At 39.7% G+C, this 25,153-nt stretch overlaps 1 protein-coding gene across 1 annotated transcript; it reads right to left on the reverse strand.

Annotated features, from left to right (window-relative positions):
- Positions 1-137: 137 nt before the first annotated feature.
- Positions 138-25,148, reverse strand: LOC135079257 (nuclear cap-binding protein subunit 1). The gene is made up of 11 exons (XM_063973866.1): positions 24,968-25,148; positions 24,113-24,894; positions 23,544-23,962; positions 23,031-23,168; positions 22,842-22,945; positions 10,650-10,758; positions 9,894-10,038; positions 4,392-4,635; positions 3,684-3,799; positions 2,401-2,817; positions 138-1,527 (listed from the first exon to the last, which is right to left on the reverse strand). The coding sequence occupies exons 1-11, from the start codon at positions 25,005-25,007 to the stop codon at positions 1,414-1,416; spliced, it is 2,628 nt and encodes an 875-aa protein (XP_063829936.1). The 5' UTR covers positions 25,008-25,148; the 3' UTR covers positions 138-1,413.
- Positions 25,149-25,153: the final 5 nt, after the last annotated feature.

A 25,153-nucleotide genomic window follows, 5' to 3' on the forward strand; every position in this document is an offset into this window, starting at 1 on the left:
GTAACTCGATAGTCACTATGATTCAACTATTTATACCTTTCTACTTATCGTCAAGATTACTTTCGTATACTTATTGTAGACAACGATAGAAAGATTTTAATCAGTAAATAAGATTTTTGTATAATGAAAACAAAGACTTAGCTCACAATTGTTTATTTACATAAAACGCGGGCATATTTTATCCTTAAATTAGAAACTTAAATTATCTTTCTCTTTTATGATACTGAACTCCATAGTTGTTGATCTTTTCTTAGGAACTCCATAAATAGAAATCTTGAAATTCTTAATAACTTGAAAATATCTTAGCAAGTCCTTGATGATGGAGGCATGTCTGTTATAATTATTAAATGCATATGTTTTAACCTTCTGTTGTATACAACTGTTCCTAAAATAAAGTAAATCTTTCAAAGTAATAAGTTATTGCTAATAACGCACTGTCTGGCTGTAATGCTATCCAAACTCCAGGTTGGATGATTCTTGTCAAATACATATTACCATAAATACCTTAAATTTTTGTCTATGCACTTAACATATTATTAGACTACCGATATTCAGCAATATAGTGGCAGCACTATACGTGCATATCATTCAGTTCTGTGTTGCCGAAAATTATGTTTGTCATTTTTGACCGACTAATCGATGCATCGATACTATTTTTCGGCAACACATCTCCGCAGACAATGTAACTTCGCTCTTGATCCAAAAAAGGTGATAAGTGATGCAAGACAAGATTAGATCAGTACTCAGTCTTTATCAAATTTTAACGGTGTGTGAGTATGACAGTGACATCGCATCACTCTAAAATTCCGTCTGTATTTTCGATTTTAGACATTCATATTTCCTTCTGGTTCATTTCATTGCGGGTCACAGGTGTTACAGTGGTGGGAAAGAGAAGTGAGAATAGTCCCCTAGTTAGAAAATATTGTAGAGTAGACTTGCTGATTGCGTGTCGTGGCATTTCTGCTTCCTGCCACCGCTTTAGCTTGCTAATCTGTCAATAACATTCTACAGGGCAGCAAAATTCTGAAATGGATTCCAAGTATCCAAGCGCAGCCATGGTGGATAGATGACCTTATAAAGTTAGCAGGATGCCGACCGCTTCCAATCAGCCAATCTGGCTATCATTGGGGGAGGCCTATGTTCAGCAGTAGACATCATGACTGATGATGATGATTACTTCTCTTTAGACAGTCCCACGTAGGGTTGCCAGTCGTACGGTCTTGTCCGGCCAAATATTGTCTTGTCCGGCCTGTCCGGCTTTTGTTAGGCTTTTTATTTGGCCTGCTGCGCCAGGCGAAAGTCGAGCCAGAGAATAATATAAAGCGCACGCATCAGGATGACAGTACTCACTCGTGAGCTATGACACTAATTGCATCGTTACATTGTCTACCCCACCCCGTCCGGCGAGATGTCTCAGGCGGTAAGCGCCACGAACTGGTGGAACACGTCGAGGATGTGAGGGTCGAGGTCCTGCGTGAACAGCAGCGTCTCCAGGGTACTGCTGTACTTCTGCACTTGCTCGTGGTGCTGCGGACGAAATACACACGTGTTAAGTAAAGATATTAGGGCGATAATAGCGCAACGGTGTCAGCGTTGGGCTGCCTATTTATGCCAGTCGTCGCTTGCTCAAACAGAGCGAGCCACAGTCTGGGGCGGAGCCGCGAAAGAATGTCTAGGCCAGTGGTTCCCAAACTTATTTAGTCTACTGCCCACTTTGAGAATAAATTATTTTTAGCGCCCCCCATTTTTGTAGTCAAGAGTCGAGCTCAGTCGGTGTCTAAGAGTCCTCCTAGTAGATGACGCCTCCCAAGCCTCTACACCACGTCCCGATTTTTTTTCTGGGTCTCTTACCGCCCCCCTTTAAGCCTGCAGCGCCCACAAGGGGGCGTTATCGCCCACTTTGGGAAAGACTGGTCTAGGCCCTCTAGCTCGGACAATAACTCGCAGCTCCGTCCCAAATACTTCGGGAGGACACCGTCAGGTTTTAGTAAGTAGGCCCTGCCCATCTGGCAGGGAGAGCCTCACATAACCCACTGGTTCCCCCGGGCCAGTGGGTATGCAATTTCATGCATTTCCTGACGAAAAAAAATGGGCTGCCTATTTATACGATAGTAGAGTAACATTTGTTGATCTGATGATGATAATGAATGGGACCTACGCAGGTAAAGCCCAGTAATGATAGGTGCCCCAGTAATGATAGGTTACGCTTCTTAGGCCGGCTCCACGTTAGTCTCAACGCCACTCGTCCAACGTGTGGATCTAGAAACTATCTTGTCCCTACATTGGTGCCTACTATTTTAAGACGAGTGGCGTTGGCACAAACGTTGGGGCCAATATGTGGAGCTGGCATTATACCCTAGCTCGGCCAGAATCATGATGGACGGACGGCTCGGGACTCACCGCGAGGAACACCTGTCGCAGGCGGCCCACGGTGCTGCGGTACCAGTGTGTGTCGGGGTCGCGCGCGTCGGTGTCCCCGCCAGGGTCATGATGGACGGACGGCTCGGGACTCACCGCGAGGAACACCTGTCGCAGGCGGCCCACGGTGCTGCGGTACCAGTGTGTGTCGGGGTCGCGCGCGTCGGTGTCCCCGCCAGGGTCATGATGGACGGACGGCTCGGGACTCACCGCGAGGAACACCTGTCGCAGGCGGCCCACGGTGCTGCGGTACCAGTGTGTGTCGGGGTCGCGCGCGTCGGTGTCGCAGCGCACGAGATGTTCCGACAGGATCATGATGAAGCGCTGGAACACGATGAGGAACAGCCGCTTCTGGTCCATGTGCGCGGCTTCGAGGCGCTCCTCCATACGCTCCACGGCCTGGGGACAATTACAGGATATGTTTACTGGTACTGGAAATGTACGACTGTAAGACAAATCTACACTAATATTATAAAGTGGAAAACTTTGTTTGTTTGTTTGGTTGTAATGAATAGGCTCAAAAACTACTGGACCGTTTTTAAAAATTCTTTCACCATTCGAAAGCTACATTATCCACGAGTAACATAGGCTAAATTTTATTTTGGAAAAAAATAGGGTTCCGTAAAATATGTAGATAATGTAGTCCACGCGCGCGAAGCCGCGGGCGGAAAGCTAGTACTTTATACAACTTTACAACTGTAATAGATGCCATTTTACAATAACAGTGTATGTATAACCTCACATAGACTTTTTAGTGTTTCCATTTCGACTATGTCCGTTTGCCATAAGACCGCTTACACATAGGGCGTCAGAAGCGCGACAGCATTGCGGCAGCCTTAACATTATAAAAACGCCGCTACCGCGCTGTCATTTATCGTCAGCGCAACTATCGCGCGTTTGTCGCGCTGATAAAGTCTCACAAATGTGAAGAGCTCAAATATGATGAATGAGATCGTTTAGAACCCAGCAAACCACTCTCGACCGACCTATTCTCATTATAGACACTCTACTCCACTATTGAAATGGTAAGATTATTAGTAATTTGTTATTACACAAATTACTAATACTCCCGTTAGCCCCTCGTACTAAGCTAAATATGATTGTGTCACGAGTGAGCTCACCACAATAGTCGAGCGGCGGCGGGGACCGAACCCGCGTTCCCGGGATCACGAGTCGGCCAGTCCGACCCCTTCACCATTCGGCTATCGTGGCTTCAAAAGCTGATTCTGAGCTGCCCTTTCACAGAAAATTATTGAGTATCTTACCTCTTCAGTGGGTTTGTCCTGGTCCTTCTTCTTCTTGCTGCCGCTCTCGTCCTCCGAGTCCGAACTGCTGGAGTCAGCCCTGGCCAATGCTTCTCTGGCTTCCTGCAACTCGCCACCTGGAAACAAACGTTTAAAGTTAAAATAATGACATCAGCTAATTAAGCTAAAGTGGCAACTGATGGCCGATGGGACGCTCACATACAACTCACGCACACTGCAACTCCCCGCTAATCCACGCTAAATTTTGTCAATGTGTGCGTGCGCGCCGCATACGTATTGGCGCGCTCACATACAAACCGCGCTCGGGCGTTTCTATGAAGATGACCTACTCATTTGTATTTACTCTGCTGCAAGGTTCTAGAATCGAATGCAACGAACGTTCTAGAATGCAATCACAAAGTGTAGAAAAAATCTCATAAGGGTTGCAGGTAGCTGAATGCAAGCCGCTTCGCATTAGCAATCAGCTGATTCGGAGATCCTAGGGAGGAATTGAACTACGTTCAGCAGTGAACTTACTCAATTTGGATACGTGCTTGTTCATCTTGTCAATGGTTAAATGCAGCACTTCCCACAGGCATCCGTGCGTGAAATACGACGCCATTTCTTTAGAGAACAGCCACGTGGCGACCGCGCTGCACTCCACGATCTGAGTCTTGAGCATCTTGTCCACTCACTCTCTAGATGCTAAGTTTACAGTGATATACTTACTCAATTTAGAGACGTGCTTGTTCATCTTGTCAATGGTCAGATGCAGCACCTCCCACAAGCATCCATGGGTAAAATACGACGCCATTTCTTTAGAAAACAGCCACGTGGCGACCGCACTGCATTCAACGATTTGTGTCTTGAGCATCTTGTCCACAAGAACGCACACCATTTGCGGGTGACGTTGCCAAAGTTCCCACACGTTGCGGAGCACGCATATCTGGGCTTCCTCGGACTCTGCCAAGATCTGGAGAAGATGGAAATTAAGTATAAGTATGGCTAAATATCTCAATTGCAGGCACAATAGATAATAATGGATTGGTGAAAGCACGAAAAAACTATTTATAAATTAAATAAAAGAAAAGGTTTCCTTGGTTAATGGAGTCGCCCAATCAAGTACCAAGCAATACAAGTAAAAATGAAAAATATTGATTGCCAGATTAACTAATATAGTTAAGACAAAATAGACTGACCACCCCAATAAACAATGCCTGTCCTGTGGAGGTACATGACTGCGCGATTTACGGGTAATATTGTGGTAAGTACAATTATGTGACTACATTAATTGATTAATATTCGTTATTAAGACATTTCTAAGGCTAATGGGTTCATTATCGTAGTCTAATATCTAACATGTCAGCAATGATCGATTACTGAGTATATTGTGATTGATATCGTTCTCAGACAGTATTAAGTAATAAAATAAAAATCACTAGTTAAAAATTAATAAAATATGAGTTATTTAGTCTGTTTTGTATCAAAATATTGCATGTCAAACGCGTATGTTTCATGCGCTACACATATTCGATAAAAGAACATAGCGCCAACTATTTATTTTAATAAAAAACGTTTAAGACATTATTTTATACTGGCACGAAAAGAAGGAAGCCTATTAGGCAATAATAACTTGAAAAGTAAAAGGGGATAGATAAATAATTGAGTAAAGAATATTTGAAAAACAAAATGAACTTTTTTTAAAGAAAATTAGTAATTTATATTGCACAAATTACTAACAGTCCCGTTAACTACTCGAACTAAGCTATTTATTTATTTATTTATCTTTATTAAAGAAACGTACAGCCTTGTTTGACACATGCAGCTTAAAATTAAGTGGTATCAAGTATGCTTGTGTTATGGTGGGCTCACACAATAGTCGAGGGGTAGCGGGTTTCAAACCCGCGTTCCTTGAATGTTGAGTCGGCTAGTCCGATCAAAGTTGTGCGGCGGGTTGTAAAGTAAACCTTATTGAAGCTGCGTAAGAGCCAACTTGCCTTGAACACGTAGTGGAACTTGGAGATGGCGGCGAAGCGAACACATCGATCGCAGCGGTTGTAAAGTCAGCCTTATTTTAGCTACATAAGAGCCAACTTGCCTTGAACACGTAGTGGAACTTGGAGATGGCGACGAAGCGAACACGTCGATCGCAGCGGGTTGTAAAGGCAGCCTTATTGCAGCTGTTTAAGAGCCAAGTTACCTTGAACACGTAGTGGAACTTGGAGATAGCGGCGAAGAAAACAAAGGCAGCCTTATTGCAGCTGCGTAAGAGCCAACTTGCCTTGAACACAGCGCCGTCTTAAACCTATTAGGGGCCCTGGGCACTTAAAGATCAAGGGGGGCCCATATTATCTGGAGAAAGGTCTTTTGAGTAGACAGGGGCCCCCAGTGTTACCAACCTAGGGGTTTTCTCCCCAGATTTAGGGGGAAAATAAGTGAGATGGGATTTTTTTAGGGGTATTTTTAGGGATTTTTTGACTCTTTAAATACATATTTTTAAATTTATAATATTATTATTGTTATGTTTTTAAGATAAATATACAAATGGTAGCCAACAGAGACATTAATATTTATTTCTTGACTTGAAATAAATATTATTATTATAGCCTGACCAGGAACATAAAAACCCTGGCATAGAGGCGCGTCAATTGCATTTGATAGTGCAACACTGAGTACAGTCGTACCTGTGTTAAATTAATAGGCTAACTTTATGTATCAGGATTTAGGATTACGGGCTAATTTGATATTTTCATAAATTAACGAAAAAAATATTATTATAGGTAACCTGGTTTAAATAAATTAAATGAAACCATCAATCGAGCTAGTAGAATTTATTTTATTATTCATCAATAATCAAATTCAGAACTTGAATATTCAACGGCAATGTCTGCTCATGAACGCTTCAAACTCGGTACTTCTTTCCCAATTCCATAAAATTCAACACTTAGAAAGTGACAAAAAAAAATTAAAATAGGTAGTTGAAACAAACCACAGCTAATTTTCATAGTGGACTGTACTATACGATAAACATGTCAGTCAATTTGACAACCTTTGTCGGAAACATTATTCAATGAAAATATTGTCCGAACCCTTATTGGCTCTGTGCACGATTACAGCGCCAACTAGCGTCCACAACTTTGTGGGCTCTGTCACATTGACATTTAGGTCGTATATTTGTGAAAAAATATCGAAATGAAAAATAACAAATATTTTCGACTAATAAATTGTTGTGATACCAGTTACGGAGTTGAGCCGTCGGGTAGGATTTTTAAAAACTATACTTTTAATTATAGATATATTTATTACATAGATATTACAAAAGGTGATTATCTTAAAGTGATCACGATGATCAGGTCTTAACTAAACGTCCTGATGCTTCCGCGATTGAAGCTCAAAGGCACCGCGAAACTGTCCGAAAGATTCACTTGATCGAAAACTGTCCACTATGCACTTTTTAACACTATTGCACAATCGAGCCACCTGCACTTGGGCAACACGTGATGTTCGCGTGACGTATGCTGTGACGTAGACGAGGCTTGCACTCGTAACACCTCCCCTCCTAGACGAGCAACTATTTGCGAAGGTTGAGAGCAAATGTTGCGGCTTTTCTATCTCCAATTGATGCTGTAGTAACTGCTGATGCCATTTCAATATCTTGGGATTGTGAAGATATAATTTGGTTCAGATTGATTCGCCGCCGTAGGTAGTAAGCCACACTAATGAGTGCAAGTGCACTTAACAGTACGATGACGTAGGTAGGTATCGTTGTGTGGTATAAGCTGGATAAGTCCACATTGTTAATTGCCACGGGTGGATCCATAAGTACTTGATGTTGAATATTGTGCAACTTATTCAAGTCGATTGTTGTGAAATTATAATGTGGCAGCTGTGTCTTCGAATTAGCTGACGTCAGGATCGATTGTGGGAATGTGATGATTTCAACAGGCTGTCCACGAAAGGACAGTGCCAATCCATGTATGGAAGTTGGACCAAGTGCTGCCCAGAATGAAACTATAGTGCATTTCGTTCCTCAGGCCAATACTAATTTGTAAACTGGAGCGCACTAAAATCTATCCCTGGAGTTAAGAGAAAAAAAGAATTTTGTTTTGAATTATTTACATACAAAATATCATCGATGTATACCTACTACGGATAAGACTTCGCGATTTTGCCATTAAATAACACTCGCTATGTTAAACTTAACCATACTGCATCCGTACACCTTACTTTAGTACGACTTCGACATAATTTATAAGCGATCGAGCGCTGTTTCAGTAGTTTAGTTAGTTGACCGAAATTAATTATTTCCAAAATGGAGCAAGAAGTTTTAGCTTACAATAACTTCAATAATCAATTTTAATACACCAATAAATTGATTTTTCGCAAGGATAGAGAACTAAAACTTCTTGCTTCATTTTGGAAATAATGATTTCTGTCAACTAACTAAAATATTGCAACAGCGTTAGATCGCTAATAAAGAATGTCTAAGTCGCACTAAAGTAAGGTGTACGGATGCAGTATGGTTAAGTTCAACATAGCGAGTGTTATTTAATGCCAAAATCACGAAATCTTATGCGTAGTACGTATATATCGATGATATTTTGTATGTAAATAATTCAAAACAAAACTCTTTTTTTCTCTTAACTCCAGGGATAGATTTAAGTGCGCTTCGGTTTACACATTAGTATTGGCCTGAGGAACAAAATGCACTATGGGTTGATTCTGGGCAGCACTTGGTCCAGACCCTGGCACTATCCTTTTAATAAATAATAAACTAATAAGTATTTGCAATTCTTGTTTAAGTTAATTGAGAAAGATTAATAAGTGTATTTTGGAAGGATAAAATCACAAAAAAGTGATTGATTTTTACACCTCAATATTTTTATTCTTAGGAAGTTGGATTCATGAAACGAAATGTTTCATCTGTCTAAATCACCATCATAAGTTGAATGAACTATAGTATTTCTCTTCGACAAATACTTTAACACATTGTGAACCACTTTTCTTTCACGACTATAAAAAGATTTTGGCAATTTAATTCACAAAATCAATTGCGCACATTTAAAATAAAGTTTGTTTACACTTTGACAGCAATAGACTGACATGCAAGGTGACATGTCAATGAAGTTTTCAGTTACTGTTGCCATTAAAAGAAATTAGTACCATTAGTTTTCCGCAACATGGCGAGGGTTTTTATGTTCCTGGTCAGGCTATAAATAATTTATTGGCTACAAATCTCATAATCACGCCTCTGAATGTCCGTTTTTTAAAGTTACGCTACCCCCGAAAGCGTAACTTTATAAAGCGTCTACTGTAAATATTTTTTAGGGGGAAAACTCAATAATTAAGGCGATTTTAGGGGGTTTTGACACAACTTTAGGGATAAATATTTTTGAGAGTTGGTAACACTGGGGGCCCCCTCGGTCGCGGGGCCCTGGGCACGTGCCCAAAGTGTCCAGTGGGAAAGAGGGGCCTGCTTGAACACGTAGTGGAACTTGGAGATGGCGGCGAAGCGTACACGTCGATCGCAGCGGGTTGTAAAGTCACCCTTATTGCAGCTACATAAGAGCCAACTTGCCTTGAACACGTAGTGGAACTTGAAGATGGCGGCGAAGCGAACACGTCGATCGCAGCGGGTTGTAAAGTCACCCTTATTGCAGCTGCATAAGAGCCAACTTGCCTTGAACACGTAGTGGAACTGGGAGATGGCGGCGAAGCGAACACGTCGATCGCAGCGGATTGTAAAGTCAGCCTTATTGCAGCTGTATAAGAGCCAACTTGCCTTGAACACGTAGTGGAACTGGGAGATGGCGGCGAAGCGAACACGTCGATCGCAGCGGATTGTAAAGTCAGCCTTATTGCAGCTGTATAAGTGCCAAGTTACCTTGAACACTTAGTGGAACTTGGAGATGGTGGCGAAGCGAACACGTCCATCTGCAGCGGTTGTAAAGTCAGCCTTATTGCAGCTGCATAAGAGCCAACTTGCCTTGAACACGTAGTGGAACTTGGAGATGGCGGCGAAGCGAACACGTCGATCGCAGTGGTTGTAAAGTCAGCCTTATTGCAGCTGCGTAAGAGCCAACTTGCCTTGAACACGTAGTGGAACTTGGAGATGGCTGCGAAGCTATGCGAGATGCTCTTGCTGCCGAGGTTGAGCAGCGTCTGCACGAACACGTCGATCGCAGCGGTTGTAAAGTCAGCCTTATTGCAGCTGCGTAAGAGCCAACTTGCCTTGAACACGTAGTGGAACTTGGAGATGGCGGCGAAGCTATGCGAGATGCTCTTGCTGCCGAGGTTGAGCAGCGTCTGCACGAACACGTCGATCTTCAGCGGATTATGAGGAGCCGCCTGCGCCGCTGCCGGCTGCTCGCCCTCCCTTTAAAACCATACAGATTATACTTTACAAATAACCCTGTATAAAAAATCTTCTGAATACTTAACAGCACATGAGGGAGCGTAGTGTGAGTTTACGTCAAACGCATTCGATGTCGACTGCGTAAAAAAGTGACATTAAATGTATGACGGATTGAACAGCACCCCTAGCGGAAACTTTCAAGAACTAAAATCTTCATAAATGTTTTTTTAACGCCCTCGCGATCGCTAGTAACGAAGTTTGATGTAAACTCACACTAAGCCCTCAGACTATAAATTCAAAGTCAAGTACGCAGTTGCAAAACTTAGACGGAGTGTCGAGTTGCAAACGCTCACAGGCGGATGCTGTATGCGACAAGCCTGTATGGATAGGGTAAATTGACGCATATTAGGCAGGTTCAACAGTGGATTGCTTCATAGGTTGATGATGATCGAAGAAGATAAGAAGGTCCATGGTCACTGCGTTGAAGAGTTAAATAATAGGTCAAATAGTTCTTTTATTTCTTTGTTATTTAAGTGAAAAATGTAAGTTAGATTGAAAAACCAACTTAACTAAGGAACTCGAGTTGATAATAAAATATAGGATCGTCCAAATATTAAGTAGTTATATGTTACCTTAAAGGGTTAGGGAGGTCTCGGAGGACGTTCAGAGCCTCCTCGGGGGTGCATTTGTTGCGCACATTCACCACCAGTTGGTGCGCTGCTTCGGTGCCCGGGAGGGCCGCTGGGGACAACACAGAAGAAATACTTTAGCTTGCTTTTAAAGGAAAATGTATACTATACAGTATACAGTAAGAATAGACAACACAGAAGAAATATTTAGTTTACTTTTTAAGAAAATGTATTATACATAATACAGTAAGACTGTTAACTTTACAAGATAAAAAACGGAACTTATTTAGGTCTGAAAAATATATATTGGACACTTGGTGCAATAATGGCAGAAATAAAAAAAAAAATATTGCACTTGTGACGTTATTGCACCAAGAGTGCGATATATGTTACGTGATAAACACGCTGCGGCCCTTGTAGAATTACAGAACGATAGCTTTAGGCGCCAATACCTTGGAAAACTAATTTAAAAAAATACAATAGGCGCCGAAAGAATCTAGCTCAATGCAAAGCCTATAAAACATACAAATACAAGATATTAATAATTATTATGTGTTATTTCTTCACAATAAAAACCATAAATGTGTCGCTTAAATTCAAACTCGGCTAAATCCATTTCTAAGATTTTTTGAGATTTTGGTGTCAAATCAAAGAGAAAAAAAAAATGTTTTAAACATTTTTATCAGTTGGGTATAAATTCGCGTGGTTCTTGAGAAATAAGCCGTTAAAGTCGTAATATTTTATCTAAGACAGATAGATCCATGAGACATTTTTTTTCAAACGTAGCTAAGTCCATGAGAGCCAATCAGGTAATTGCGTTTCTTCAACATGGCCGCCAGTTGACGAAAACTTAGCGACCAGTGGCACCATGCGCTCCCGCTTTTTATTGTTTATTTGCGATATTCAGACAGTTCCCATGGATAATTATATTAAAATTGTGTCACCAACTAAAGCCCGCAAGCGGCTTAATATAAAAGTTCGCCTTAGGAAAGAGGAAAGGGCGAAAACTCGGTAAATTTGAAATACCTATCCCTGTGCGACGTTCGGAATTTAGAGTTGGCACTAGTGTTGTGCTAACCATTTTCGATTATTATTTTGTCCTTCTATTGTTACAGAATATTTTGGACATAAGTATGTTTATGATATACCTAATATTGAGTACATTTCTTTCTCCGATCAAAGTGTAGGTATGATCATGTAAGTTTTAGAATATAAGACATGCTTTGTGGAGTTGGGTCGTCTGGATATGTTTTGCAGTTTTTTGCTAAATATAATAAATTTGTAAATGTAATTATGTGAAATAAAATATTGATCTATTTAAATGATTTATAATAAACTAACATTTTTTTTCCTTTAAGTTAGGGGCTGGAAACGCACTTTAGCCAATTGGGCATAATGGGCATTGTTGGTGGAATTGAAATATGTATTATAAAAAATGCTTAATATTGAAAATGTGATAGGGCGACCAATTCACGAAGAAGAAATTGAAGAAGATGACTGAAGAAATATTGAATTTTGTTTAAAATAATTAAATTGGGTACTTCCTATTTTTATAAAATAATAACTAGATTTTCTTATTTTGTTTTATTGTTCTATTCAGTTTGCTGCTAAAAATTTGACTGTCGATGGTATACCGTGATTTCGTCACTACCACATGTGCTACCACATCCCTAGCTCTAATCGTGTTTTTTCATAACTAGATAAATCCGAATCTATTAAATCAAAATTCTATAAATCCGCATTGCGTTTTTTCAAAGTTGGATAAATTGCATTCCATTATATCAAATGAAGGTAAATCCAAACTAAATATTAAATTTTTGAGAGAATGCGTGATTTAAATACTGAAATGAATAAACAGGATCATTTTCTTCAATAGTAGTGCCATAATAAAAAAAGACTGCCTTTTAATTCATGAAAATAAGACTATAAACACTTTTTATTAAATATCTCCGAACAGGGTAGAGTGGATTTATCCGAGTTTGAAGTTAAGCGACACAAATAATGTCACTAACAAAGATAATTAACAAAACTGAAGTGAATTTATGGCTCTAAGCACTGCTGCGGCCACGGCTAAAACACACGAGCATCTAAATAAATTCCACTAGACCAAATCACCATAGAGAGTAAAATCTTAGAGACCTACATACCATTGATTTTATAGTTGTAGTAAATCAATGGTATGTGGGTCTATAGCTAAATGTTGCAATGTATTCAATTATCATACACATTCGAACGCAGAGCGTCCGCAACGCTTGCAATTACGGTTGATCGCGGTTCCGATAGGTACTCCGAACAATACTGGCAGTTGCAACAGGCCCTATCGCCCGCGTATAGATCTTGGGAATCTTGCCGAACAAAAAACTCTAAACTGACACGGAGTTTTTATTGGTAATTGTGGAATTCGTTCGTTGCTAGTAGGCCTAAGATCTTGCAGGTTCGCAATGTAATAGGATATGAGGAAACATTTCATGCTATATTGTGTGGATATTGGCGCCATAAAGAAAGACAAATTAATGTTTTTTTAGAACAAGGCAGTTTTGAGCGCACTTGATGTTAAGTGAGATGATGTCTAGGATAGTACACATATGCCCTGTAAGTCTGTAAGACTTACAGTGTAAGTGCCTATTCACTCTGGCCTTGAAAAGGCCCGAATTACAGTTTTCGGAATGTTTAATTTTATTAATATAAGATGCAAATTGACAAGGTTTAAAATTAAAATGAGAGGAGATGATAATGTTCTCGCGACTTTAATTTATAATACTTAAACCATTTCACGGAAATTATAAATATAATTTACCAGTTTAAAAAAATAAGTAATATTTGGCGAACACGTTTGAAAACTGAAAAACAATCAGAATTCGATATTATTAGTATTTTAGCCAGGAAATAACAATTAAACGTATAGGTACATTTATTTTGCAATCTTCAATAAAAACGTCTTGTTTCCGCATTCAGTATGACTTACAGTGATTAGATTTTAGATATTAATATAACGCGACACCTAAAAAAAAGAAAAATATAATTGAAAAATGTTTCCATTTTCAGGAAAAAAATTACAGCTTTTCAACGCATTTTTATAGTCTGTAAACATGTGCAAAATTAAACAAAAAATATATGAACATGTTCTAAAAAAAGTTAAAACTCTTACTCTATTTCAATAACATTATTCACTTATGAACAAGGAAAGCGGACAAATTCCCTATCTGTCCATGCATAACCACATCTCATACGCACGTAAATAATTACTACAATTGATCACATTCGCTTGGAGTATCCAACAACTACCACGTAAAAACACTCACTCTAGCTTTATGGATATAGGGATTAAAATTGCCTAATGCACACAAAAATGACGGCAGTAAGTAGCTTATTAGCAAAATATCGAATTCTCAATTGCATTCCGTGCACAGAATATGTACGCTAGAAAAGCAGGCGGTAAACAACAATTATATTTTACCTGTTTGAATTCGATTAAGATACACGTTAACCCTCCAAGCGATGCTAACCGAAACTATTTTCAGTTTTCCGATCTAGTAGATATTATCTACTACACCGAACACTAATTAATTATTTTATTTTAATTATTAGACTATAATTTAGGTATAAAACGCTAGGAAAAACGATTGAAATAATAAATATTTATGTGCTCAGGAATTCTAAAATTAGTTGCTGTTAATTATTTTTAATATGGTTTGGACTTAAAAATACACCTCATTTGTCAGGTGGAATCAACCTGACTCCGATAATAAATAAAATTAGGTGCGATTCCGTGCTTCGAGGGTTGTTTTGCGACGGTTTTATTCAGGGACAACCTGAATTCTCGTCAAAATCCAAATGACGCACAATCGGCTATATTTCATCATATTTAATTACTTACAAACACACTTTATTTATCCATGATCGATCATACATAAATAACAGTCGGGTTTCAGTCTTTAATGTACACCACGCTACTACAGCATTAACATTCAGCGTTTATTATTCCAACCCAATTATTTCGGTTTTCTTATTAAAATACTAGACGTGAAAAATAAATCTGTTGAAAATATTCAAAGTGCATGTTCTAGAAACTTATGTGTTCTTTGTATCCGCGTGTGGCGGGAACGGTTGGAAAAAATGGCGAAAAGCGAGATGGAAAGTGCGCACGCGACGCGCGCCGCGCCTCCCGCGTTTCACTCCCCGCCCTCGCCCGCGATTTCAGACATCATGAAATGTCGCGGCACTAAATAATATCGAACGATTAATTATTTTTTTACTGTTTTACGTGTGTAAAACAAGTATGCGTATACTTGTATTATTTTGCTCTCCTGACCGATATGCAACATTAATGATCGTGTATTATTGAATTTTAAAATATTTGTTTCTAATACTTTTTAAATAAAATATGTTTATGAAAGTTGGACGTTATTAAGAGATGTTTGATTATAAATATAAACACCAAAATTCCCTGCTCGATAAACCGACGACCTCAAAGATATTGCTGGCAACAGCTGGATGAAAAGAGCTCATCGTGTTTAATTTAGTTTTTAAGTATTAAAAAAGATTAGTATCTGTTTAGGAACCATGTGTATGTGAAACAATTTAGACTCGCTTAGTCAGCTGCAAAGGAACGGTACTCTTTTGGCAGATGTTGCACTTTATTTCAATAACATAAGGTTTAAAATTAGGAGTGCATTACGAATACAGATTCCTGTGCAGCCCACTGTACATATTGCTTAAACCTGGCGAATGCCGCAACCACATCCGACGGTAATGAGTTTTACTATCTTGATCAGATACGTCCCGATATGCGCCAGGGAAAATCCATTTCCATGGGACTAATATTACTGTCAATCAGGATTACGTAATATTCTCTACCGAATATAACGTTTTAGCTTGCAATAAAATGTTTATTGGACCAATAATGACATCGTATTACGACTGCAGCAATGTAAAATTAAGATTAAACGACTCTTATTATATTTTACTACCCAAATTTGAAAATATTTTTGTAAATCAGTATTATTTGATACTAATAACGTCGCTTATGCTCGCGAAGTGACCGTTAGTGATTCAACAATTGAGTAACTTTTTTCGCGTAAGAAAAACATTGTTAAAGGTAGGAAATAATTACTATACGAGTATATACGATACACGCATTACATCATCATATGTCACGCAAAATGCGCATAATATTTTACAACAACTCAATAATGAATTAAAAGTCTATATGTAGGTACAATGAAATTAAACTAGAAATAAAATATACCGGAACTAGATACGATAAGTTTCTTCAAACGATATTATGAGTGAACTATAAATAGTGTTTATGAGCAAATAAAATAGTGGAGTGTGTTAAATAAAATCAATTACTTCCTATTGTATTCGGTAAGAAGAACGGAATGCGCCGGGCATTAGCGAGATAACTCGTTAACTCAGCAAAGATCTAATTACAAACGGCAGAAAATTCAATCACATACTATGTTACCATTACTTATTAGGAAACAATTTTGTGTTAGACTGGCAACCAAGTAGCAGTTAGTGTACGGTGTTTAATGAAACGTAAAGCTTTCTTTCAAATTAATGGAATTCTAACTCTAAAACTACCAACTGGAAAACTTTCTTAAATAAAGCATCAACAATTTTATTTATTTCAGGGGATTCACACATCATTCGGATCAAACGGCACGAGAACTCTGGTAAACATACGGCTGTATAAAAATTGTACACGTCGTCACCGCCTTTACACGACATCAAAAGATAGCTTTTTTACCATCTTCAAAAAAAGTGAAAATTTAGATAATTTTAGCCTCTAACGTTGTAAAGACACGCTGTTAAAGTTCCATTAAGTTAATTGTATCAAATCTAACTAACATAATTTTTATAAGCTATTAAACCAGCTGAATTTTTAGATCAAAACGTCTTAACGAAGATTTCCACTGAGATATTTAAAATATATAAAAAATAGAATTCCCCAAAACTTTCTTCTTCAGAACTGCCGCCCTAACTGTAATGTTAGGGTGCTACGCTGATATACAGCTTAACCTAATGCCCCAATCATAAAATACAACAACTCAATACATAAAACATCCCTCGTCCATACATCGCCGCGAGCACTTTCCCTTCAAGATGTGCGATTTGAATAATGCCGTCGCGGGCAACATTATTGTTGACAGTTTCAGCGAGTTTCCGCGGCGCGCCAGTAGACAGTGCCCGCTGCCCGGTGCGCCCGCGCCGATCGTATTCGTGCGAACACTCGTGCAGTGCGAATGTACCAAGATGCGATCCGCGTTGCTATGCGTTTTCTTCGCGCTAATTGTAAGTATAAATCACTGTCGCATATTTTTCGTCAATGTGGTGATGCTATAATTGAGCGATCGCGATTTATGTGGAGAAATTTTTGGAATTTATCGGTTTTTTGTACGAAAATTAAGTTGCAAGTTATTTTTTTAATTTGTGTCTCAATTGACGGCAATCAAGGCAAACAAAAAAAAGTTTATTCGAGTATTATAAAATATCGATGAAAAAGTTTAAAACTATTAAATAGTGATGTGAATTTTAAGTGTGATAAATAAATTTTGAAAAATTAAATAAACAAACCCGCCCATTGTTGCAGTGTTATGTTAAACTTCAATGTTATGTTAAAACAACAATATTTACGCCTATTAATGAAATGAAACTACATAATAACCGTAGACAATGACCTTTATGGCAGCCATTGTGTCTGGATGAGATACTCCCAGGCAAAGTGGAGCAATCAAATGCGACTGCGTATTGTAAATCTAATCTTTACGTGGAAATTCATAATAATATCTCACGTAAACAATATGATTTAATTCTAGACTAGCATTTAGCTCGCGGCTCCGCTCATGTGCATTTCGGTTCGTCAAGAAGCAAGGCTATCGCGCGTCCCTCAATAAGTGAATAAAAAAAGTTTGACAATTAAATAACAGAACTTTAATTTTGTGTATTTTAAATGTTTATAAAAATTTACTCAATAATATTATTTCCAATATCTACCAATATCATAAATAAATATTTGAATACCATTCAAAATGCAATGAAGTGACAAACAAATCCATTCACGTATACATAATTTCGTTAAAAAAATTAAAAATAACGTAACTTAATTACTAAAAACAATATTATTCATAAAATATAATTTCATTAAATGCATTTGTTAATTGGTTCTAATATTATATCAGTTTCCTGAAATTCGAAGAACTTTCAATCAACGTGTCAATAATTGAAACATAAAATAGTGATGTCAGTTTATTTTATAGATATTAAAAATATTTTTAGCTTTAAAAACCCATTCCGTACGGCATCACTCAGGCGCATCACTATTGACAATCGCGCTCAGTCGGAAACGCTATAAAAACATAAGCGATGTTTTAGTCATATTGTAAACTAGTGTTATGGGAATTTTTATGTTGAATAAAATGAAAATATTTTCCGTCAACTGAATGATAGGCGATATTGTTATTTTTATTTATTATAGGAATATTTATTACATAATCGATATAAATAATAATATTTTACCATCACAAAGTACCTCTCCTCAAAGTATATCTAGTGCAGTGGTTTCTTTAGGACCCCAGTTGCATCAATAATTCATTTTTAAAACGAATAACGATGAATAATATATCTCTAACTAAATACATCCTTTAAACTACTTTGTCACTCATTTCTCTCATATTTAAAGTTAATAAATAAATTTAAATTTAGCGAGTATTTATCTAAGATGCCCTAAAAGTTCATTTTACAAGTTGAAAACGTGTATTTATTTATTTTAATATTATTTTGTCCCTATGTTTATTAGTATTAAAAAGTAACCCAAATTAAATGTTTTTTGAATAATACCTAATAACCATGGTATGTTCTAATGATTCACACACAAGTAATACAAGTTACGTTTGAGAAACGTAATGGTCACGCCACGGTGGGCAGCTATGTGGGGCTAGATCACTATCTGATCCGATATAAATAACTTATCCTATCATATCGAAGGCAATGGTGAGGCGACTCAATAAGCTCTGTGTTATATACTAGGTTTTATAGTATAGTTATGTTGGTGTGTAGACCAACTCTAAGGACAAACGATTATAAATTATATTTTATAATTAAGCTGCCAAAAACTTTACTAACTAACATTAATAAAAAGAAACAAAACTGCCAAATTAGATTCAACTTAACCTTCACCTATAAGAGGTTAACACTCAACTTGTGGGAGAGTTTCAAAACAATGCTTTAACGCCATTTTGCACCCAATTAATGTTTTTGGAGCCGCACTATTGTGAGGTCTGGTGGCAGCTTAGAATATTCAGTTGCGAAACGAACGCCAAAAAGGAAAAAGCTAACGTTACAGAGGAAGATCATAAAAAGATTTCATATTAAATTGTCGATTGGAAACTCTAATCGCGGAGGGGTTGGACGGGCGGCACGCGAGCGGCCGCGCACGCTAGCGTGCGGCACTTTCCCGATATACATTTTACTTTCAAACGCATACACAAATATTCAGCGTACATATTTTTTCCATAAGCAAAGCGTACTTTAGTCTTTACTTATTCATCGCTCGCTTTTTCAGATAGAGAGAGGAAGCCGGGCCTCAGACGATGACTTCAGGCCGATACCGATCCCGCTGGACGAGTGGAACTACGAGAAGCGCGACGCGCGCGTGGGCACGCTGCACGAGGCCATCCGCACAGAGCCGCCCGCCGTGGCCGTGCCCGCGCACTACTGGGAGGACGCGTTGCGCCACAGCGTCTACCTGACCCTCGTGCGCGACAAGATCGACCAGCTCATCGCCCGCGGCGCCGTCGTCGAGCCCGACGCCAAGCCTGAAGCCTCCAAGGAGGTCGACGACCACGACCTCTGGGAGAAAATCAAACGCGCCCCCTTCGACCGCATCCAGGACGAGGACCACTCCCTGTTCGGCGACGTCACCATCATGGCCAAGGGACGCCTGATCGAGGAGAACGGCGGCTTCCGCTTCGCCGAGGACGAACGATCGAAAGAAGAGTGCGGCGACGATAAGTGCTTGGAGGGCGTCAAAGCCATCTGGTCAGTGAAGCGCGTGCGGCAACGAGACGCCGAAACGTCTCCCGGGAGATACCATTATGAGTTGACCTTTTCCGTGAATTCCCAACTCCCGAAAAGACAAAAAAGGCCTTATGAAAATCCTGTCAGAACTTTCACTGTGCGTGAAAATACTCCAGACACGTTACTCGGGACTCCGCAGGAACGTTCCCAGGAGCGTCCCGTTTATCAGCCGGCGGCGCGCCCGCAGACACCCCGGCCGCAAAGGGCGGTTTGGTTCCACAAAAACATCGCTCCCAAGCATTACAACAACCAGGGTCGATTCTACAGTCACGGTCTGGACAGAATATTTTCCTCGTTCTTTTCGGACGACGACTCGTACCCCGAACCGCCTCCTCCCAGATATAAACCAAATCCGTACGCGCCACCCATTTACCATCAATATTCCAAAGTGGGATATGTGGGAATGCCGAGCGATCAACATCAACAGAAGCGACTAATGCCGTTCGCGTATAAACCTAATGTATACAAATACAGGCCTCCGCTGTCGGCTCCTCCTGTCGGTCACATGCAGCACCATTACCTCGACGTCGACGGGATAAACCATCAGTTCCCCATGCAGCCCCCAGACCATAGATACATATCACCTAGTAATATAGTGAAAACAACAAGACCTGCAGTTATGCCTACACCGCCTATGTCTCATCCCAGCACGACACCTAAGAACGAAACCTTAGATAGTACCAACGCTACAACCGTCGTAGAAGAAACAACAAAAATTCCCGAAATGCCCCCGGTTTACAAACCATACACGAAACCTAGACCAATGAAGGTTAGTTATTTCTCGGAACATGTCAGACCACCAATTTACAATGCCCCACCCGGAGTGTTCGTTACAATGGAAGGTAAAAAGCCTTTTAAACCTATGCCGCCACTTAAGTTCAGTCATGCACCAAAGCCTCCCAAGAGACCCATAGACTTCCGCCCGAGCCCGCAGCTCATTGATGGACAGTTATTCTCAAATCCAGAAACATCACACGAGTCTGCCTTTAGGCCGATACTCCCAAGTAACAACACAGAGTCTGACTTTGAAGACATAGAAGTCTACCATAGTGACAGACATGGCGATAAAAACACGCGAAAACCAACTAGTAAGAAACCGCCGAAAAAACACGAAAATATAAAATCACAACGAGTTACAACGACAGCGCCCGACACTATTACTGTGAATAACGACTCCCAGGAAGACGACATGCAATGGGCTGACCTGTTGAGTGCTTTTACGAAAACTACGCCAATGGACTCTCATAAACCTAAGAGGCCGATGACTGAGGATTCGCAAGTAGACAGCATAGAAGAATCCACTCCTTCTATGGAGTCGTCAAATAAAAAGGCAACTACATCCACAGAGGCGTATGAAGAGAAAACTAGCACTACGACTACCACTACAACCACGACTACCACGCCTGGCCCCAAAAAACGTACTCGTCCGCCGCACAAGTTCGTGAAACCGGATAAAGTGAAGAAACACAAACGAGTCACAACCACTACGAAGGCACCCGAGAAGTCGACTATCAAGAAACCATCTGACTTGACACCACAGGCGAGTTCAGCCGCTACTGGAGCGCCCAAAACGTGGAAACCTAAAGAAAAAACATCAACAACAACCACAGAGCAACCTCCAACAATAACTAGTACAACATCCACGACCACCACGTCGACAACAACGCCGGCACCGACCACAAGAAGTTCCTATGAAGAGACCACAGCAAAAACCGAGACTACCAAACCTACGCAACCCAAAAACAAAAACCGCTTCCGAATATCCACTTTAATGCAAAAAGGTACTTCCGTAAAACATGACCGGTGGAGCGTAAATCAAAATACCAACACAACCGAGAAAAAAGTCACACCCACTGGAAAATATCCACCCAGGAGGAAAGGGTCTAACTTCCAAGGATACGGAATGTCATCTACATCCAGATACACGACTCACGGGGATGAGGTTCAAAAGGATTCCTATTCAAGTAGATTTGAGACTAGCACCACTACTTTAGCCAGTACTGCTGCTAGTACACAAGCAGCCCCAGTGACGACGCAGCCTACTGACGACGAAACGAATGACTACTATCACAATCCCGCCGCTTACACACAGCACCACGACGACCGAGAAGATGATGAAGATGATAGTGAAGAAATGGAGGAGGCAAAAATTAACAAAAACGATGATCAACAGGAAGCCGAAGATCACTCAGAATTCATTTTTGGTGTCACCTCAACTACGCCAAGCGAAAGAACTAACGAAATCGAGGAAGATATAATAGTCACAGAACAAACTGTTATCACCACACCACATAGCGTCCCGAAGAACAAGACTAAAAAATGTAAAAAGAAGAAGAAAAATCATCATCTAGTTTCTACGACAACGCTATTTCCTGAACAAGAGGTCCTGGAAACAACGACACCCACTTCAAGTTCCACCAAAAGTTCAACAGGCATAGATTTACTTGATGAAATATTAGACAAACTGAATTACGACGATACGACAGACAATATGAAGGATAGTAAACCAAAACAGGAATTAGACGAAGAGGAGAGTGAAAATCACGAAAAGTATTTGAAAATTGATGAGGACTTTGAAGAATTCCTGGGTAATTTAGACGGGAATAGAAAGAACAGACATTCCGACGAGGTTGATGACGTAGAGTACGAAGACGAACACGAGACGCTGATAGACGACGACGTGTCGCCGTTTGACAACGAGGACGTGAACGAATCGTCCAGAGACACTAACGACAAGGACTACGACGATTATCGCGAGCGTTCGTACAGCTTACTAGAATTAATGGCCATGGAATAGACTGATCTTTTTTCTTTACTCAAATAATACTCAGTTGTGCAGCTTTAATCTGTAATTCCTGTCGTCGATCTCACGTAAACTGAACAAAAACGCCTCTGCGGGTGCGATTCTTGTAAATGGAAAGGTTTTATAGCATTACAATTTTAAAGCATTTATTTAGAATTGACAAGCTTTCACTGTTTGCACAAGTCCTGGTAAGACATGTTACCGAATGTACATATTTCCTGAAACTAGGTAAGTGTAGTCTTAGGTGATATAAAGTATTTTTATAAAATAAAGAAAAAACAAAAAATATTATGTGGTACTTATTTCCTTACCTGCTCCTTCCATGGAATATTTGTAGATGGGCTCTGGTTTCAGTGGCACAAGTGATGCAAATGTCTCTGGTGTTATGTCCTTAATTCTTTGATGATATGAGAGCCTGAAAATAATATAAAAAAATATTTATATCTTTCTTCAAACTAACATAATAACAGAAAAAAGTTGTCCCATCTTTTAATACATACCTTAGACATTTTCCTAGGACTTCCCTGATGAATCTTGGCTTAGGATGGTCAGCTTCCAGCTGCAGACATCCCTCCCAGTCGTCCCAGGACCAGCGGTATTGGAAGTTGCTCAAGTGGTAAGAAAACCATGTCACAAATCTGAAAATTTATAAAAAAAATTAATTCAGCACCATACATGTTTCATCCTCAATTTCTAGACCTATTAACAAAATCAAATACATATCACATAATTTGGACCTCCTTGTCTGTCTTCATAAACTAGTGAGACTAACCCGCTCATGAAAATAACACCATCAATAATTGATGTTGTATACTAAGAATTTTAGGGAATTAATACCTTTTCATTTTCTTTTAAATGTTGATTCGACTGCTATGAAGGAGACAACTGGTGTTTCAAAATAATGTTTAGGGCTTGTATCCTATTAGTGCTAGTGTACTTTTTAACATTCTCACAAGTAATCAAGTTTCATAGAATAGGTCAGAACTGAGGCTAAAATTAGTGTGTGATATTACCTGTCAAAACTTGCTACATTCATGGTGTCAATTCTCAGGAACAGTATCTCAGTGGCCTGAGCCAGTACTTGAGGCATTGTAGACGGCTGCAGCTTACAAAGCTCAATAAGAATAGACCCATAACAAATCTCCAAGTATCTTGGTCTGGGCAGATTGAACAACTCAGCAAATATCACTTCAACAATGCAGTATTCCAATGGTATTTTAGCTTTGTATGGGAAACAGAGGAGCTGAGCAGCACACTCCTTGCGTTCAAGGTGGTAGGCCTCCAGAATGTTGTGGAGGTGTTCTTCGATGAGGAATCTCTCTATGGAATGTGCCCCAGGGAGAACGGGGCCATCCGGGCAGTCTGTGTAGTCAAACATGCGGAAGATGACGCGCGGCATCGGATATGAGTCGCCGTCATTATGAGGTGGTGGCTGAAATGCAGAAAATTTCACTTATAGCTTTTTTTATTGTCACAAAACAGTGGATGTTGGAACTGAAGAATTTAGACTGAAATCATTCATTAATATTTAGACTAGTACATCTATATTTAAACTATCACAAAGAATGTGGATTTTGATTACCTGAATAGCAGGCAGTGTATGCTGCAAAGCCTCACACAAAATAGAATCAAAGGCAAGGTATGGTCTTGGAATATGTTTCTCTGACCAATTATCCTGTCTCAACTTCTTGATTTGAGCCCAAAGGCAGTCTAAGTACTCCTCCTGCAAATGAGGAGAGTCTGCCGACCACACCTTGAGTGCCGGCCAGTGTTTCTTGCTGCGCTTGTTCAAAAACACTTCAATAGTTACAAGCAAATGCTCCAGTTGAGATTCCTTCTTCTCATACAACTCCCGCCCTACCCACGGCAGGGCGGACAGCACGGCAAACACAAACCAATCTCTCCTCACTTGGGGAACACCATCTTCATTTGCACAATCTACCAATGTCTCCAGAAGGGTCAATAAAGAGGATGCAGCCAGCACATGGCAATTGACTAAATCAGAAATGAATCTTAAACAATACCGAGCTGCATTCCATTTGCCAGTCTTCAGGTTTTCCTTAAAAGTTTTCACAATGTACTCCACAAACTCTCCACCAAAGTTATAGTTTTTCGCATTGAGTAATCCAACCAATGTCGCATAAATAGTGCATTTCTCCGGCATCCGAATAGCACATTCAGTGAGAATACGTAGGATTTTCACTCGAAATGTACTGAGATCTGCTTCTAAAACACTCGCTAAGCCTTCTAAATTACTCTCCAAAGTTGAGCTACTTTTCTCGCCCACTCTTAAAATTAGGGATTCCAACCTGTCTTCTATTTCTTGATTTTCCGACACACGACGTCTTTTTCTATGCAAACGCTCTGAAAAGTAAGTAAGAAATAAGATTTTTGCTTTTGCATCGTCAACAATCTCGAATATAACCTCTTAGCTTACCGTAAACATCGTCATCATCATGAGCCCTTCTGCGATTCATTTTGCAAAGACAATTAATTAGTTACTGTCGTGATTAACTCTTTTCATTCGGTTTCGAAGAAATTAGATCAAATAAAGTTAGAACAGAAAATTAAAAACGGGAATACGGGACGCGAAATTACTAGCACTTCTGTCAAACAAAAACTG

Source organism: Ostrinia nubilalis, chromosome 16 (assembly GCF_963855985.1).
Source record: "Ostrinia nubilalis chromosome 16, ilOstNubi1.1, whole genome shotgun sequence".
NCBI classification, from domain to species: Eukaryota; Metazoa; Arthropoda; class Insecta; order Lepidoptera; family Crambidae; genus Ostrinia; species Ostrinia nubilalis.